The 15,896-nt window shown below is 48.0% G+C and overlaps 2 protein-coding genes and 1 non-coding gene across 5 annotated transcripts in view; all 3 read left to right on the forward strand.

The window, feature by feature from the left end:
• gdl (gonadal protein gdl) overlaps positions 1–8,188 on the forward strand; it is a 33,436-nt gene extending 25,248 nt beyond the window's left edge. For all 3 annotated transcript variants that reach the window (XM_065437562.1, XM_065437561.1, XM_065437560.1), the window contains 2 exons: positions 5,802–5,865; positions 7,251–8,188. In XM_065437562.1, the coding sequence (XP_065293634.1) occupies positions 5,802–5,865; positions 7,251–7,989 (803 nt within the window). In that variant the 3' untranslated portion in view covers positions 7,990–8,188. The remainder of the gene's footprint in view (positions 1–5,801; positions 5,866–7,250) is intronic.
• TRNAV-AAC (transfer RNA valine (anticodon AAC)) lies at positions 1,575–1,647 on the forward strand. The gene has a single exon. It is a non-coding gene; the product is annotated as a tRNA-Val (tRNA).
• A 3,874-nt stretch (positions 8,189–12,062) lies between the features above and the next one.
• Positions 12,063–15,775, forward strand: LOC135906254 (caldesmon-like). The gene is made up of 4 exons (XM_065437557.2): positions 12,063–12,324; positions 12,754–12,904; positions 13,585–13,624; positions 14,270–15,775. The coding sequence occupies exons 1-4, from the start codon at positions 12,091–12,093 to the stop codon at positions 15,141–15,143; spliced, it is 1,299 nt and encodes a 432-aa protein (XP_065293629.1). The 5' UTR covers positions 12,063–12,090; the 3' UTR covers positions 15,144–15,775.
• Positions 15,776–15,896: the final 121 nt, after the last annotated feature.

Here is a 15,896-nt window from a genome sequence, read left to right on the forward strand (position 1 = left end):
TGGTGGCAACAAAGCATGGTGAAACGTGGAGGCGCAACACATGCACGGTATTGTATTAAGTGTCAATGCTACATGTGCTCAGTGCCGGACTCTCAAGAAGCTTTTCTTGCAGCGGCCGCCGCGCCACCTGTTGAGTGGAAACGAAAAGGGGCCGTGCATCGACGGTCGCCGCAAGGGGAGTTTGACAACTGAAAGGATCTAGTAACGTTAGAGTGTTTTAGCAGAACGTTTTTGACGGTCCGGTCCGCTCTCGCGTACCCGCTCACAGTTAGCGGAGCGGCGGACGAAGAATCAGTTTTAGCGGAGCGCCCGGCTGCGTCCGAAAGGCATGTGCTTGCCTGACGCGCCACCTTGCCGCAGAAGGTAAAACCGCTATGAACATAATATTAAAGTTGTAAGAATTGCCGCAATAAAATAATATATTTGGAATTGCTCAAGTGTCTGAAGGCATTTCACGCAATACATTGCATTTTCATTTCTTATATATATATATAATCCTTACATTAACAAAGCCGTTACGCTGTGTTGTAGCCAAGACAAGGTTTTTGCTCTTTCAGTACACCTAAAACGTGGTCCGCATAAACAAACGTGCACACATGGCATGGTTCTGAAACGGGTTCATGGCCACAGCCTCCCGAATAGAAGATCTTCGTGTCTCCTAAAGTGTACTCTAGGTTTGCGCTTTACAAATCCCGATTCAAACGACCTCGTGGACGGGCCAGCAGCACTGGGGGCCGCCATTTTGCTTCGCTAGACCCGCTTGACGCGCTCGCCGCGCTCCGCTGAGAAAGCTTTCTAGCGGAGAGGGGGCTCCCGTCCGCTCGCCCGCTCACTGCTGAACGGGTCGCGCATGCGCACTTGCGCTTCCGCTAGCCCGCTGAACACTGTACGCTGAGTCAACCGAAGAGCTGGAGAGGCAGAGCTGTTCCCCGAGATCACGTTTCGACGCGCACGAGCCATGCCGCACCGTCTGCGCATGCGTGGGCGCGTGAACGCGAGCTTGCGCGCGTCCGCAAGCGTACGTGTGGTCTGGGCTTTATACATTAGGCTATCTGTAATCAACTCAAAAAGGCTAGTTTATCTTATGGATTCTTTAAAGCGATTTTTTTTCACTTTCTCTCGGAGGCTAAGGAAAGGGAAAGTCTTGCCTTCTAGCGTTGCTCGTTGCTATCTTTCTTGCGTCGCTCAATCTACTCTAATCTCACTACTCACAAATTGTGTTTTATTTTTATATTTAATAATCCATCACCAATACCAGCTCATTGTGCCTGCCGAAATGGCAGCACGAACGTTGGAACATATCGCGGAAGCAGACGACAGTGGACAGGTTAAAACTAGCGCCACTGTGCCCGTACGTTCTGCTCCTAGCGGCGAAACAGTCCAACTAGATCAGGCGTGCGGTGCACTTGAAATCTGTGCATGTCTGGCGGTCAGTAGGCCGTGCTTCCTTATCGCTCCCTACACTCGCAATAAGATTTGCTTTTGTCAAATATAGCAGCAGCAGTATTACAACACAACTATAAAGCCCTTCTTAACCAGCAGTGCTTGTGGTGTAGTAAATAAAGAAAAAAAAAGTGCTTGTGGTGTAGTGGTTATCACATCCGCCTAACACGCGGAAGGTCCCAGGTTCGATCCCTGGCAGGCACAGCTTTTTTTTTCCTTATTTTTTTTTAAGCAACGCGACAAGTTTGTCGAAGCATGCAGGTTTGCCGCCGTTTTCATTAGTCTTTTTTTTTTTGCCTCACTGTGTGGTGGGCCGCTGGTCTCAGGTGGCCACCAAGAGCTGAATTTCATATTGTTTCGCGTTCTCATAGTGGAACTCCCAGGAAATAATAATAATAATTTATTGCGCAAATTCTGATGCCCGCGACTCTATACAAATCTTTGTCAGCAAAAATTGTTAGTGTATCTAAACTCTGTACTTATGTACACAGTATATAGTTAAAGGGAACACTTGAGTGCAGAGCATGTCGTCCGGATTTCGCTCCCTCGCACGAGTGCGATCGCCTAGATTTGCAACACATAAGTTGTGGTTGGTAGCTCTGACTTCTCTGACAGAGTACATTGATTCCACAGCCACTTGCAGCTAGTCTTAGCACACACTAGAGCGTTTTCCTTAATTGTGGACCGCACTGTACATTGCATTGTGCTGCTGCTCATAGCTTCATTCTGGAGGTATTTCGGGAAAATATCATAAACGGTGATGTTCTTTCAGCGCACATTTGCGAAAGTTATTTCGAAAGTTAGTGATAGTCTCAGGCATGTCGTGAGCACTACAGACTAGCAGTTGCTATGTGCGCCATATTAATTCATCATATAGTTAATTATAATTAGTTGATGGTGCAATTCAAACTGTGGTTTAGTTTGTTTCTTTTTTTTGCTAGTCCTTTGGCTTCGACTTTGTTGTGTGCTTATGTGTTGAAAAGATAGTGCTCCTTGAAGTTATATAAATCATAATATATGCTAAACATAACACAAAGTAGGTGACGTCAGGTGACGCTAGGTGACATCAGCAAGGGTACTCTCCTTTGTCGTCGATACTATACACCGGGTGAAACCACTGCATTTCCATTTGTTTGCTTTCGCTCCCAGTGGGTGCTCGCGGAGCACATATATATGGTGCTGGCGAATTATTATTTTTTTTCTAGTGTGAATTCTATTAAAACAAGATTAAAACAAGAGTTATACTTCTTACCCGCCTTCTGTAAAACCAGAGTCGTCGCGGCGAGAGTCTAACCACTATTTCATCACTCATTCGAAAAACACTCCGGCCTCCTTTTGTACACAGTCTTACGTGCTCTATGCAAGGTCTGCTATTTCAAAACTATATACCTAAATCGCACGATCCCGGCAGGGAAGATACGCCGTTTTGTTGATATGCCCTTGAGGAATGTATGTATCACCGTGCTTCTTCTGCGTCCCACGGAACACACACAGCTGGTGAATGCCCACCCTTCCTGTATGGACGATGTACTTCCTCATCTTCCCCCTGCTCAAACCCAACGCTTGTTAAATCTCAGAAGGGGGTGCGCATTCGCGATCCAAGGCCAGTCGAGGAGGTGGAATGGGGCTTCGAGACGGTGGGGGCTCTCAAGGCGACGGGACCCCTTCAAGGCTGTCTTGGGTGCCGGGGGTTCTTCGATCCAAGGTTGTTAGATGCACCCAAGGACCATCCGATCACTTCTGCCAACGCAAGGCCGCCGAGAGGAACGCCGACTAGAGCTGGGCGAGCGGGGTGAACCCTTTCGGGAGTCTCGGAACGTCGACGCAGGCGGTTCCAGGTCAAATATGGGGTTAAGCTCGTTGCTAACGGGGTGAAACCCTTTCGAAGTGAAAGGATAGGCGCGCAGAGCGACGTAAACTCGGCATTCCCGAAGGGGTTACGTAGAACTCGTTCTGTGAAAACTCGCGCAGAACCGAAGGGTTGAGCCGTGACCGAGCTCCGCGTCACGTTAAAGGGTTCGAGCTCTCAGGCTAAGCCTTTCGCAAAGGAAAGGCTTGAGAGTTTCCGGAAAAAAAGAGCTCGCATAACGGGTTAATCTGGTTGACATAGGCGGCAGCGATCTCAACCCACTCCTTCGACGCCTTGTGTGCGAGCCAGCTTCCGCGTGGGTGGATCTAACAGTTAGCGCGCATCTCGAGACCATGCACGAAGCACGCATGGTCTCCGTTGCTGAGAGCGTGGACGGGTGCGTTGGAGACGTTTACCCCGTCTACTAACCCCTTATAAACTGCGGCTTTCGGAACCGAACGGGTTAAAACGGGGTCTGAAACCGGGTCGCTGTTTGTTCCGCGCTTCCGGAGCCCCGAAGTTGTTGACTGCGTGCTCGGGGAGAGTGTCCCAAGGCTAAATCCACCCCAAGCTACGCCTTCGAGGTCGTCCGACGGGGCGCCCAAGGACGCTGCGTGAAATAGGGGAGGCCCACCTTTGTAGTCTTCGGATTGTGGAGACGCGCGCTACCTGGAGCGGCAGAACTACGCTGTCGTTCTTTTTGCGGTGTGCTGCCGTCGGGAGATGAGCGCCTGCCTTTGCCGTAATTTGTCGTCGTCGTCGTCGTTGTTGTTGTTGTTGTTGTTGCTGCTGCTGCTGCTCGTTTGAATCCGCTTAATTGCGAGCAAAAATAAACAGTCTTTATTCTCGTGTGGACGTGTGACCAGATGACACTGTATGTCGTTCTTGTATCGCCGAAAAAACTACTGCGTTCTGTGTGTGACGTCTGGTAAGTTACAGTGGCCCAGTCATTGTCGACGGCGTAGTTTAAAGGAACCGCGTATAGATAACGAGTATGTGGCCACTGTCGCGTATACGACATCAATATCGCGAGCGCTATCGCACTATCACGTTACCCCACTTCAGCACTTTCTCGCACAGCCGAAGGGGACATTTATTTTCTTTAATCTTTCATTTATTACATTTTTGAACCGACTTTGCGAACGCCCTGTATGGAGTGCGCCCGCTAGCGCCCGGAATAACGCCGACGCTGCACAACGGTTTTAAAGAGCGCACTTCCACTCTGTGTTCGGTTGAACTCAGTGAAGGGCCGGCGTGACCTTCGGATCTTTCGGCATCGAACAGTGGCCCCCTTCCCGTGAGACCCAAGCAGCCGCGTTTTTCTTTGCCTCTTTACTTTTCCGCGTCTACTCCCCTACGGCGGGTCTTATTGAACTCGGCCACGGTTCGGCACGTCTTTGAGGCGTTCGGGCGATTCCACTTTGCCATCCGCAAGGGTGGGGCACCAGCAGCCAACACAACGCGTGATGTGGGGACGCCCAAATATAGTCCGTCTAATACACGCATCTTATCGTCAGACGTAGAGCGATAAAGCTTGTATATGTGCGCAGTTTACGAAGGGAATTTCGGGCTCAATCAACCTAGAACAATAGTCAGCTTCTGACTCTGAAGTTATGTGATGACAAAATTGAATCTTTTCCGCACACTGTTCCACAAGCTGGAACATTTGTGTCCATATAATTCCCACGGTAAAATAAAAAGAAAGGGAAGTCGTAGAGAACTCTGGTGTGCGACTTGCACCAGTTTTTCATCGTCTGCCTGAAGTTTTACGGTAATTGTTTCGGTGGCAGCAAGACGAAGACTGCGCTCCTGAACTGAACGTGTTGCTCGACGTCACTGACAAGGCCACCCGCAGCGACCTACAAGGATCGTTCTCTGCGTATAGAAAATGTTTCTTTGAAAATAGGCACTGCGGAATGGAGTGAAGTGATGATTACCATGCTTGTTGGTTCGTTGTCCGCGTTGTAAATTCGTATCTTGAGAGTGAGCTGTCAAAGGCCTTCAGTGTTTACTGCTCGCTATACTTCATGACGGCAAGCGATAAAGGGATGCTCGAGCCTATGGAACAGGAATTTGCAAAGTATATGCTCCTTACAGTGCGGGGCAGGGAACAGACAATGATAAGCAGAAACAGACAGACATCTCTGCATGTATATATGCATGTATTTTCACAAATTTCTAGTGAAATTAATTCGACACACTGCCTTCGTGACAAAAGAGCTTTCTAATTTTACTGTTTCCTTCCATTATATATATATATATATATATATATATAGTGTGTGTGTGTGTGTGTGTGTGTGTGTGTGTGTGTGTGTGTGTGTGTGTGTGTGTGTGTGTGTGTGTGGTTTTTCAAAGGGCCGAAAATGCCGATACGACGCTACTGTCAAAAAAATTATTGGCCTTGATAAGTGCCGGATTTTCCAATGAATACAAATGCCGAGAAATGCTTGCTGAATAAAAAAAAAAGATAAACAGAAAAATTTCATTCCTACTCCTATCTCCCTTGCAGACGGTGCGGCGAGCCGGACGGAAGCCAGTGACAGCGCCGAGCCTGTTTCGGACCTTGTGCAGAGGTGAGCGTCTTTCGGCAATACCTGACACGAACGTTGGGGCGCTAAAGTGTAGAAATTCTATTCCTTTCTTTTTTTCTAATCATTTGGCCGCAATAAGCCCATATCGCCAACGGGCACGAGTCTTCAGTCCACGCCCACTTCGCCAGTCCGTCACGTGACATAAAAAAAAAAAACTGACAGTAACTGACAGTAAAGCTGCGTAAAACTGACAGTAAAACTGACAGTAAACTGGCACGAAAACTGACAGTAAAAACTGCGTCTGTCAAAACGACGTTTACGACCTCATTGTGCAGAGCGAAAAAATAATCTATACATTTTTTGGGGGTGGGAGGAGGGGCGGTAATTTGCCTGTGGCAACGCCGTTTCGAAAGGAATCAAGTATGGCTGCCCCTATGATTCCTAAAGCGCTGGCACTCCGTCGCCTACGACGTGAGTGCAGGGGTCCAGACGACTCGTTTGACACGAAATTTCGACGGCATTTTCGCCTCCCTAAGGAAACGGTGCAGTGGTGTGGACGCTAAGCAGGTTTAGCTATGGTGCATTACTGTGCGGAAACGCACCTGGCCGTGCGGCAAGGACTCTTAGATCCACATATATGCTTATACCGTTCACGGCTCCGTCCAACGTTGGCTCCGTCGTCGGTATCCCGCAAATGGTAATGGTTTTACGGGGCAAACCAAAACTCGGTTAGGTAGCTCTAACAGCGCCGCATTATCGTACGGCAGTACGCTTGACCGTATAAATGTTCATTCATTCATTGAATATGAAGACGAGCATTATGAAGACGAGCAATATGAACGAGCAATATGAACGAGCAATATGACGAGCAATATGAAGACGAGCATCATTGAATATGAAGACGAGCAATTTCAAATTTTTAGAGGCAGCCCATTACACTTTGCCCTAAATAATATTTCTTTTTGCGCATAACAATAGAACAGTATGAGCCTTAAAGTTTACATCAATTGGAGTAAAATTCACCGAAGTCAAGAAAAGTAACTGCGCCGCTTGTTGCAAGCGTGTATAACAAATGACGCCTGCAGCCGAAATTCAGTATATGTTATGTCGTCTCCGCAAATTTTAATGGCCATTGGTGTTACTCTCAGACCAGTGGCGTAGCCACCAGTGCCCGTCCTATCCCTCCCGCCCCCCCCTTCCCTGGCTACGCCTCTGTCTGAGATCTCACGAAGGATATAGGAAATATGGTCACGCGCTACTCTTTCCGTTATTTATGATAAGGAGCTCCGCTTACCCATAAAGATGTAAAAATGTTTACCTTTATAATAGTTACGCCGTTTTACAGTGTGGCGCGGCGTTGTTTGCTACGCTTGCTTCTGCGTTAACTGACAGCTATATGCGACATTCTGTGTACGGTTCTTTTGCAGCGGTTACGGCGAAAGCCATGGCGAATACATCGTGCCCACTTCGGAGACGTCGGCCTCCGGCAGCGGGACGGTGGTGCAGGCACGGCCCGCCGGCACGGCCTCCGGTGGAGGCCCGCCGCTCGTGCTGAGCGACGTCCGCTCTCTGGCGAGCGGGCCGCACACCGCGGTCAGCGTGAAGCAGGAGATGGTCGACGCCGACGACGTCGACGAGGAAGACGACTCGGACTCGGACAGCGAGGTCGACGACAACGAGTCGCAGCAAGCACCCGCCGCGGAAGACCGCTCCCCGCGGTTCTGCTGGACGCAGCGGGAGGACAGACCGCCGGGCCGGTCATCGGATGTCGCCGGTCACTCGACGCCCCCCGGAAAGTCCGGCCGCAAGAGGCCCTCCGCGGAAGACCTCAAGGCGAGGTTCGAGTTCCAGATCTTCTCCGCCACCAAGAGGAAGCTGGAGGCCGACGAGCGCAGGGCGGACGCCGAGGCCCAGTTTTACCGGCAGGAGGTAAAGAGGTCAATGACCTTGGCCAGCCTGCACGTAGAGGAGCGGCGCAAGATCGCCGCCGTCGCCGACTTCCATGCGGAGGAGCGTCGCAAGGCGGCCGCCAAAGTGGAGATGCTCCTGGAGCACAAGAAGTTCTACATCGAGCAGCAGAAGACGGAGGTCCTCAAGAGGCGGCTGCTACAGCTCGAGATCAAGAGGCTCAAGCGCGATCTCGGGGACACTGGAGGTGCTAAGTGACTGTGTGTGCTGTCGAACGTAGGAGGACACGTTTTCCTTTTGCTCGTATCTGAGCACAGACAGCGCGCGTCGGTGACTGAGAAAGTGCGAGCGCGCCCTTCCACGCTGCACCACAAGGCTGGACTGCCAACGCTGGCGGGGGGGCGTTGTGCACGTTCCTTGTGTGCATTTTTGACAACGAGATTGTTGTGGCTGCTTTTCTCCTGCGTCATCATTCATTTATTCTGCTCCTGTGCCAAACACAGTGACGGATGAGTGCTGTCCAAATAATTTGTATATGAGATCAATATAGATCAACTATAGTATGTAGTCTGTCTGAAGGAAGCCACTGCGCAGTAAACGCTCCTTTGCCGATGCTAGGGCGCTGGCGGTATACTGCGATGACAGAGAGGAAATGTTGCACAAAGACATGCTGCATGACTTGTGCAATTGGCGCCTTCTATATGTAACAATTATGTGGCACGCTGTTTGTGCTCAGACAGATTACGCTGCTCTTCGTCAAAGCTATACCATAAGAGAGAGGGAGAGATTATAGGATGGTGACGTGTGGCAGGTGTTGAAGGCAGCTTAGGCTTGGTAAAGCCCTAGGGCACCTCGATGCCTTCTTCGTCCGCCGCAGTGGGCGAGAAAGACATCGAGGCACCCTGCTTATATCCGGAAGCGAAAACAACCGCTGCGTCGCGTTCCGCGAGGCAGCGATTTCGTCTTTTCACGCGCTTAGTCATAATCTAATTCGTATACGAAGGTTGCCCAAACGGCCTGACGCGCGTCACATTTTATGCAGGGGAGTTGCCCGTTTTTTGTTTTTGTTTTTCAAAGCGAAGGTTTCTTAGCCTCTTCCTTCGATTTTTCCACTGCTGCTCCTGGTGGAGGGCTTGAGAACGTGTGTAATCTACATGGCAGGGGCGCGAAAGAGATGTCTATGAGACCTTTCTAACGAATTAAGGCAGGGGGGTATCACAACAATGGCCATCTGGAGCTCCGTGACCACTGGCACAATGCCCGCGGAATTCCCTGGCCATCGACACAATGCCCTCTGGAAGGTTGTAATTATGTGCAAGCACCCTGCGAAACCACTTCAGAAGCTGCAGCGCTTACCTTTGCACTCACGCGCAACAGCCCACAGGGGACATAGAAGGATAGAAAGAGGAGACAGAGGATGCGTAAAGCCAACACCGTGACGAAATGGGTGACTGAGCACCCATCGCTCGCATCATCATCATCATCATCATCGTTATCTTTTATGTCCACTGCGAGGACGAAGGCCTCTCCCTGCGATTTCAAATTACCCCTGCGCCAACAGATTCCAAACAGCAATCGCAAATTTCATAATTTCGTGGCACCGCCTAGTCTTCTGTCGTCCTCTACTGCGCTTCCCTTCTCTTGGTATCCATTCTGTCACCCTAATGGCCCAGCAGTTATCTACTCTACGCATTACATGACCTGCCCAGCGCCATTTCCTTTCTCCTAATGTCACTTAGAACATCGTCTATACCCGTTTGCTCTCTGATCCAAACCGCTCTCTTTCTATCTCCTAAAGTTATGCCTAGCATTCGTCATTCCATCGCTCTTTGCACAGTCCTTAACTTGTTCTAAAGTTTCTTTGTCAGTCTCCAAGTCTCTGCCAAATATGTCAGCACCGGTAAAATGCACTGATTGTATTTCAATGTTAATGGTAAGCTTCCAGTCAGGAGCTCACGATGTCTGCCGTATATGCGATCCAACCCATTTTTATTCTGTGAATTTCCTTCTCATGATCAGGGTTCCCTGTGATTAGTTGACCTAGGTAAACGTACTCCTTCACAGGCTCTAGAGGCTCACTGGCAATCCTGAATTCTTGTTCCCTTGCCCGGTTATTCATAATTATCTTTGTCTTCTGCATATTAATCTTCAGCTCCATTCTTACACTCTCTCTGTTAAGGTCCTCAATCATTTGTTGTAACTCGTCTGTAGTGTTGCTGAATAGATCAATGTCGTCAGCAAACCGAAGGTTGCTGAGGTATTCCACGTCGATCCTTACTCCTAAGCCTTCCCAGTTTAATAGCTTAAATACTTCTTCCAAGCACGCAGTAAATAGCACTGGAGAGACTGTGTCTTTTTGTCTGACCCCTTATTTATGGGTATTTTTCTACTTTTCCTGTGTAGAATTAAAGTAGCTGTGGAATCTCTGTAGATATTTTCCAAGGTAAGGGTGCTTTCTTGTGGCACTGCGTAAGCGGTCTGTACTCCTTGATTACGCAACGCCACTATGATTGCTGGCATCTCTACTGAATCAAATGCCGTTTCGTAATCTATAAAAGCCATATAGAGAGGCTGATTGTACTCTGCGGATTTCTCGATTACCTGATTGATGAGGTGGATGTGATCCATTGTACAGTACCCCTTCCTGAAACCAGCCTGTTCGCTTGGTTGACTGAAGTCAAGTGCTGCCCTTATTCTATTCGAGGTTATCATGGTGAATATTTTATATAATACTGGGAGTAAGCTAATGGGCCTGTAATTTTTCAATTCTTTAACCTCTCCCTTTTTGTGGATTAGTATAATATTTGCATTCTTCCAGTTTCCTGGGACTCTTGTAGTCGATAGGCACTTCGTATAAAGAGCCGCCAGCTTTCCAAGCATTATGTCTCCTCAATATTTTATTAAATCGACTGTTATTCCATCTTCTACTGCCGCTCTTCCTCGTTTCATGTCTTGCAAGGCCTTTCTGACCTCTTCGCATGTTATAGAAGTTTCTGTATCCTGTTCATTACTCTTTCTAATGGAGGTATCCTGACTCCTCTGTGTATTGTACAGGTCCGTATAGAATTATTCCGCTTCTTTTACTATATCTTCGAGATTACTGATGATATTACCCTGCTTATCTTTCAGTGCATACATTTTCGTTTGTCCTATGCCAAGTTTTTTTCTCACCGATTTCAGGCTGCGTCCATTATTTACGGCTTCTTCAGTATTTCTCACGTTATAGTTTCGAATATCACTCATTTTCGCCTTGTTGATAAGTTTTGACAGTTCCGCGAATTCTATCCACGCTTACGCATAAGTGGTGTTGAAAACATGGTGGGGATGACGTATTTGGGACTCCCAAAATATCTTTGCCCGCCTGCAGTGCACAAAAGCATCGCCTCTAAGATTGTTTTTATCACTGTGTGCGAGTCGCTGTTGAGAAGTGCGATGTTGAGATTGCTTATGGTATTAGATTTGAAGCGTTCATGAAATGACTGCGTGACCGGAAGCTATAGTGCAACAAAATGCAAAACCTGACGTTCGTGACGTGATTCCGGCTCCCGCGACCAGTCGAGACGCATGCAGCAAGCCAACGCAAGGCCTTCGAGATATGCATCGCTTATCAACATGAGGTCGTCGCTGGGGCGTGGATTTGGGCACCACCTACATCGTGCGCTTGAGTGTACGTCCACGGTATTCTGCGCTATCTATAGTACCAACACCGTTATCCTAATTGGTGTCCACCGGTAGAGACACTAGGTGAAAGGTTGTCTATGCTCTTTCACATAACTGTTTTTTTTGCTGGTGCCGCGGCATCTGGTGGTTCTATTTTAAACTAAACAAAAGCAAACGTAAGACTCAAACCATCTAAACATTGCCTCCTTTACTGGATGCCTGCGGAATGACTCGCGCTCCCAGCAGAACAGCGCTGACCTCAGTTGGGCGCAAGCGTCGCGAGGTGGCATTCGTGACCGACACTATCATCACGGGCGGCAGGCGGTGGCGACGGCTGGTGACCCAGCGTATGGTGTTTACGGACTCGGTACCGCAGTGAACCATGGTCAGCACAACCCTTTGGGTGTGCATTTTAAAGGTTGGTTGTGTGGCACAAAAATAGCTGTCGCCTGTAATGCCTACGAACATACGCTGCGCTATGATGAAGGCAAATGGCCTTCGAGATTGACGCGCACGCCTAAGGAAGATTTCGGAAGCCACGCGATGTAGTGCGCAGTGGCTCCGCCAGCAACATTGGCGCTCGCGACCGACACTAGTGGAGAGGTGAAAAGAGAGAGACTTTGGCAGCTGGTTTTCCGCTCATTCGGCAGGCTTCTAGTAATGGAGAGTCTAAAAGAGGCAATGATATAAAGAAACAAAATGGCGTCCGCCATGGCGGATGGTGGCGGCCGTTTGCTATGGACAGATCAAGCTACGCTAAAAGTTTTAAATCTCATCAAAGACCTCGACGTTGTGCACGTGTTAAAGTCGAAGCGACAGCGCAACCAGCAAACGTTCATGACAATTGAAGAACTCTTGTCGCCGCTGGGCTACGACTGGTCGTGGCAACAGATTAGGTGCCACTGGAAAAACTTGAAGTCGCGGTATAATCATGTAAGTCGCATTCACCTCAGTTTTCATGCACAACAAGCTTTTATTAGCGTTTGGTCCTGTTCGAAGTAACCGTGAGACCGTCCTTGACAAGATGACAACTTATTCCATTTGCGTGTTCGTCACAGAAGTGAGTCGAGTCGAGTAGCCCCGCCGGGATTCGCCTGTCAGGTTCATGTAAACCCAAGGAGGTCGGACCGAGCGATGTCGGGGCGGGTCGGGTCAACTGGTTCTCAGCGAGTGCGCTGGGTCGCTTGGCGCGCTTAGCGTTTGGTTCATGTAAACCGGATGTTATAGTGCGTCATATTTTCGTTTCGCCTACTGGTGATGTCATGTAAACAGTTATTTGCAGAAAATTTCAAACCTTGCTCATTATCGTGCTCTCCGCATTGCGCTGTCCTCATTATCGTGCTCTCCTCGTGTTCTCGTTAGGAGCGACGGAACTTGCGCCCAGGCCAAAAATCTACGTGGAAATATTATTATGTCATGGACTCTCTGCTCAAGCAACAAACGCGAGCCGAAGACTCGGCTAGCGCTCGCGGCGATGACTCGGAGAATTCATCTGGAGCAGAAAATTCGACGGGTAAGTTTTTGCGTGGGGAACCGAGCTTGTGTGCACCTGTGTCGGGTATTTTTCCAGTTTAATGCGATATCATTATAAAGGAGATTCACCGGGCTTCGTGACCGTTGTCGACGCAAAATAGAGCGAGTCGATCCTGGATGCAGTGTAATCCAAGCCGCATATGGGTGAGCCGTTGCTGATGCTATTGCACTCTATGCATTCTCCAAACGGTTTTAATGCTGTTTGTAAGGCGAGCCTATCCCTGAGGCTGTGTGATCAGAATCAAAATGTAATGTATGCGCAATGGCACGTGTATAGAATGTAAATATATCACACAGCGCTATCAAACGTGTGGGTTGGCCGATCCGATGCCAGTGCAAAATGCGGCTTGTAACACGGGTTGGTCTCGTTGCCCGTTTAATTGAATGCTTAGGTGGCCTGATCCTGGTCCCAGTGCATGGTGAACGCCATCGCAAGTATTTTAACGCCTTTTGTAATGTGGCCGATCTTGGCTGCAGTGCAATCAAAGGTGTGGGTAGCTAATCCTGATAATGTCGTCGCCATACAGCCGCGTAAATGTAGCACGAGTATTCGGGAAGTTTTCGCATATACTCTGAGAGTGAGCTGCATTTGTGTCTAGAAATGCTATTTCTGTCTCACTATACTTGCATAATGTTTGTTTTATTCTTGCTTTTTTACAGATGCTGGAAATTATTTACCTAGCAGTCAAGCCATCCAGGGGCAAGTAGCATTCAGATTTTTTTTTTTGACACAAATAATCAATTTTTATTTACGAGAACATGCCATGATTTTAAATTAGCACTGGGAGTGATACTACATTTTACCAGTGGTCCTGTCCCCATCTTAATGAGTTCAGCCTAGCTTCAAAAGATATAGTTGGTTATTTTGTCTATCCTAACATAACGTTAAGGTTGCTGCCCACGTTCGTGTGCGCATCTGCTAGGGAAATGTGCCTTGGGGTGTGATGATTGTGTTTAAATAAATGGTTTACCCGTTAATTCGATAATACTGGCAAGCAAAGGGGCACAGAGGAAAAAAAAATATTTGTTTTGAGCCTCAGTACATGCTACAGCAAAAGCACAACATCAAACTTATGATGTGATACTGTAAATATGGTTATCTATAACACCTAACTGCAGTATGCTATTATTTGTCAACAGTGGGTGAACAAATGGAGCCTCAGCCTGGAATGAACATTTCGATGAGGGTATGAAGAATAGATGTTGACTTCTGGATGGGGCCTCAGTAGTTTGCCCCTTAACGAATTGAAATCTCCATCCCCCAGTGACACATTCAACTTGTTTGAATGTGTAGTTTTGGCACTTGTGGTTATATATGTCTCTTTCAATGTCGTTATTTCTGCAGGTCTAGTCAGCACGGCAGTGATGAATACATTGTGCCAACGCTGCAGGACCCCAGCACGTTAAGCAGCACAAATGGAGCCCTTGTGCAACACCTTGGAACTGCAGCACCTGTGGAGCTTGAAACTGTGGGAGCAAACACGGTGCAGGTCAAGAAAGAAGTGGAAACTGATGAGGAAGTGCAGTGCGAGGGGCTGCATGTGGTAACCACAAACGGTTCTTGCGAAGACATAGAGCCGCAGCCTGTGGCTCCTATACTGCAGGTGATGCCCTCAGTTGATCACTCGCTTGATCTTGCACCTCAACGTACTGAGCTGCAGCAGATAGAGCAAATACTTTCAGAGCCAGACATTGCTAATTCCATGAATTCTCAAGAGGAAGCTAGTACGGTATCTCAGAGCAGTAGCATTGAACGAAGTGCAGACGTCCGTACTCGGACTTCGAGGAGGTACTTCTTCACGACAGGTACACCAGGCCTTGTGGAAAAAAAGGCGAGGTTGGAGCTTGATATTTTGGCTGCAACGAAACGGAAGCTCTTGGCCGAGCAGATGAAGGCTGAAGCAGAGCAGCGTAAAGCTGTTGCTGAGACATTGCTTCTCACAGAGGCACTCAAAAAGTATGATGAGGAGAAGAAGAAAGCTATGGCTGAGACAATGTTTCTGGTGCAGGAGAGAATACGATCAGAAGAGGAGACGCGACGAGCAGCAGCTATGGCTGCCTTTCATGTTGAGGAAAGACGCAAAGCAGCAGCCGAGGCAGAAATGCTCATTGAACACAAGAAGTACTTCATGGAGCAAAGGAAAACAGAGGTAATCAAGCGACGTATGCTCCTCCTGGAGTTGCAGAAAATGCGGCGTGAACTGAAGTTAGTGCCTTGAGTGGTTGGCCTGGAAGGTGTGCTTGTGTCGATTCTTGGTGGATATGACTAAATGGCCAACATGTGGCCAGTTATTCACTTGCAGGTTGTTGTGTTATCAATCGTTTTCTGACGATGTTCATTGCGTGAACAAAGACAAACTGGTGGTGAAGTGTGTTCGTATGACTCAGCATCATAGGGGAAACAACAGTCGTGTTAAATGATAAACGGCATGTTGTGGCCACCCCCTTTGCAAAGGTGGCTGTGGTTGCAGATAGTCTTGCTGGGCAGTGTAACAGTGCACTAGTTACTGTTGAATCTGTTTTCCTAGCACTTAAAACATTTCGGAAGTCGAAATGTTGCATCTGTTGCCCATGCTTACCATTCATATTATTTTTGTCATGTCAGCCATGAAATGTTGCTTCATTGATTTTCAAAGTCCACATCTTTGTACTCGTGATTTACTGTATTGTTTTTTGTGTGTGTGCACCATGTTTTTTTCTGCACATTTTTTCTCCTTCAGACATCTGTAACTACCCAGTCTTCCTCTGCTGTAGAAAAGCAGCTGCTCTTCTTTATTCGGGTAGCATACACATTCTAATTTCGTTGTTTGCTAATAAATAAGATGACCTGATCATTTTATAATTTTACAAATGTGACTTTAATTTGGGTGCATATTCTGAATTTCCTGCATTAAATTACAGACATTGCGCAAGGAATAAAAAGACAACATAGTAGTTTCTTTTCACTGGACAGCTGGTAGTCGTTTTAGAAG

This window comes from Dermacentor albipictus, chromosome 5 (assembly GCF_038994185.2).
Source record: "Dermacentor albipictus isolate Rhodes 1998 colony chromosome 5, USDA_Dalb.pri_finalv2, whole genome shotgun sequence".
NCBI lineage: Eukaryota > Metazoa > Arthropoda > Arachnida > Ixodida > Ixodidae > Dermacentor > Dermacentor albipictus.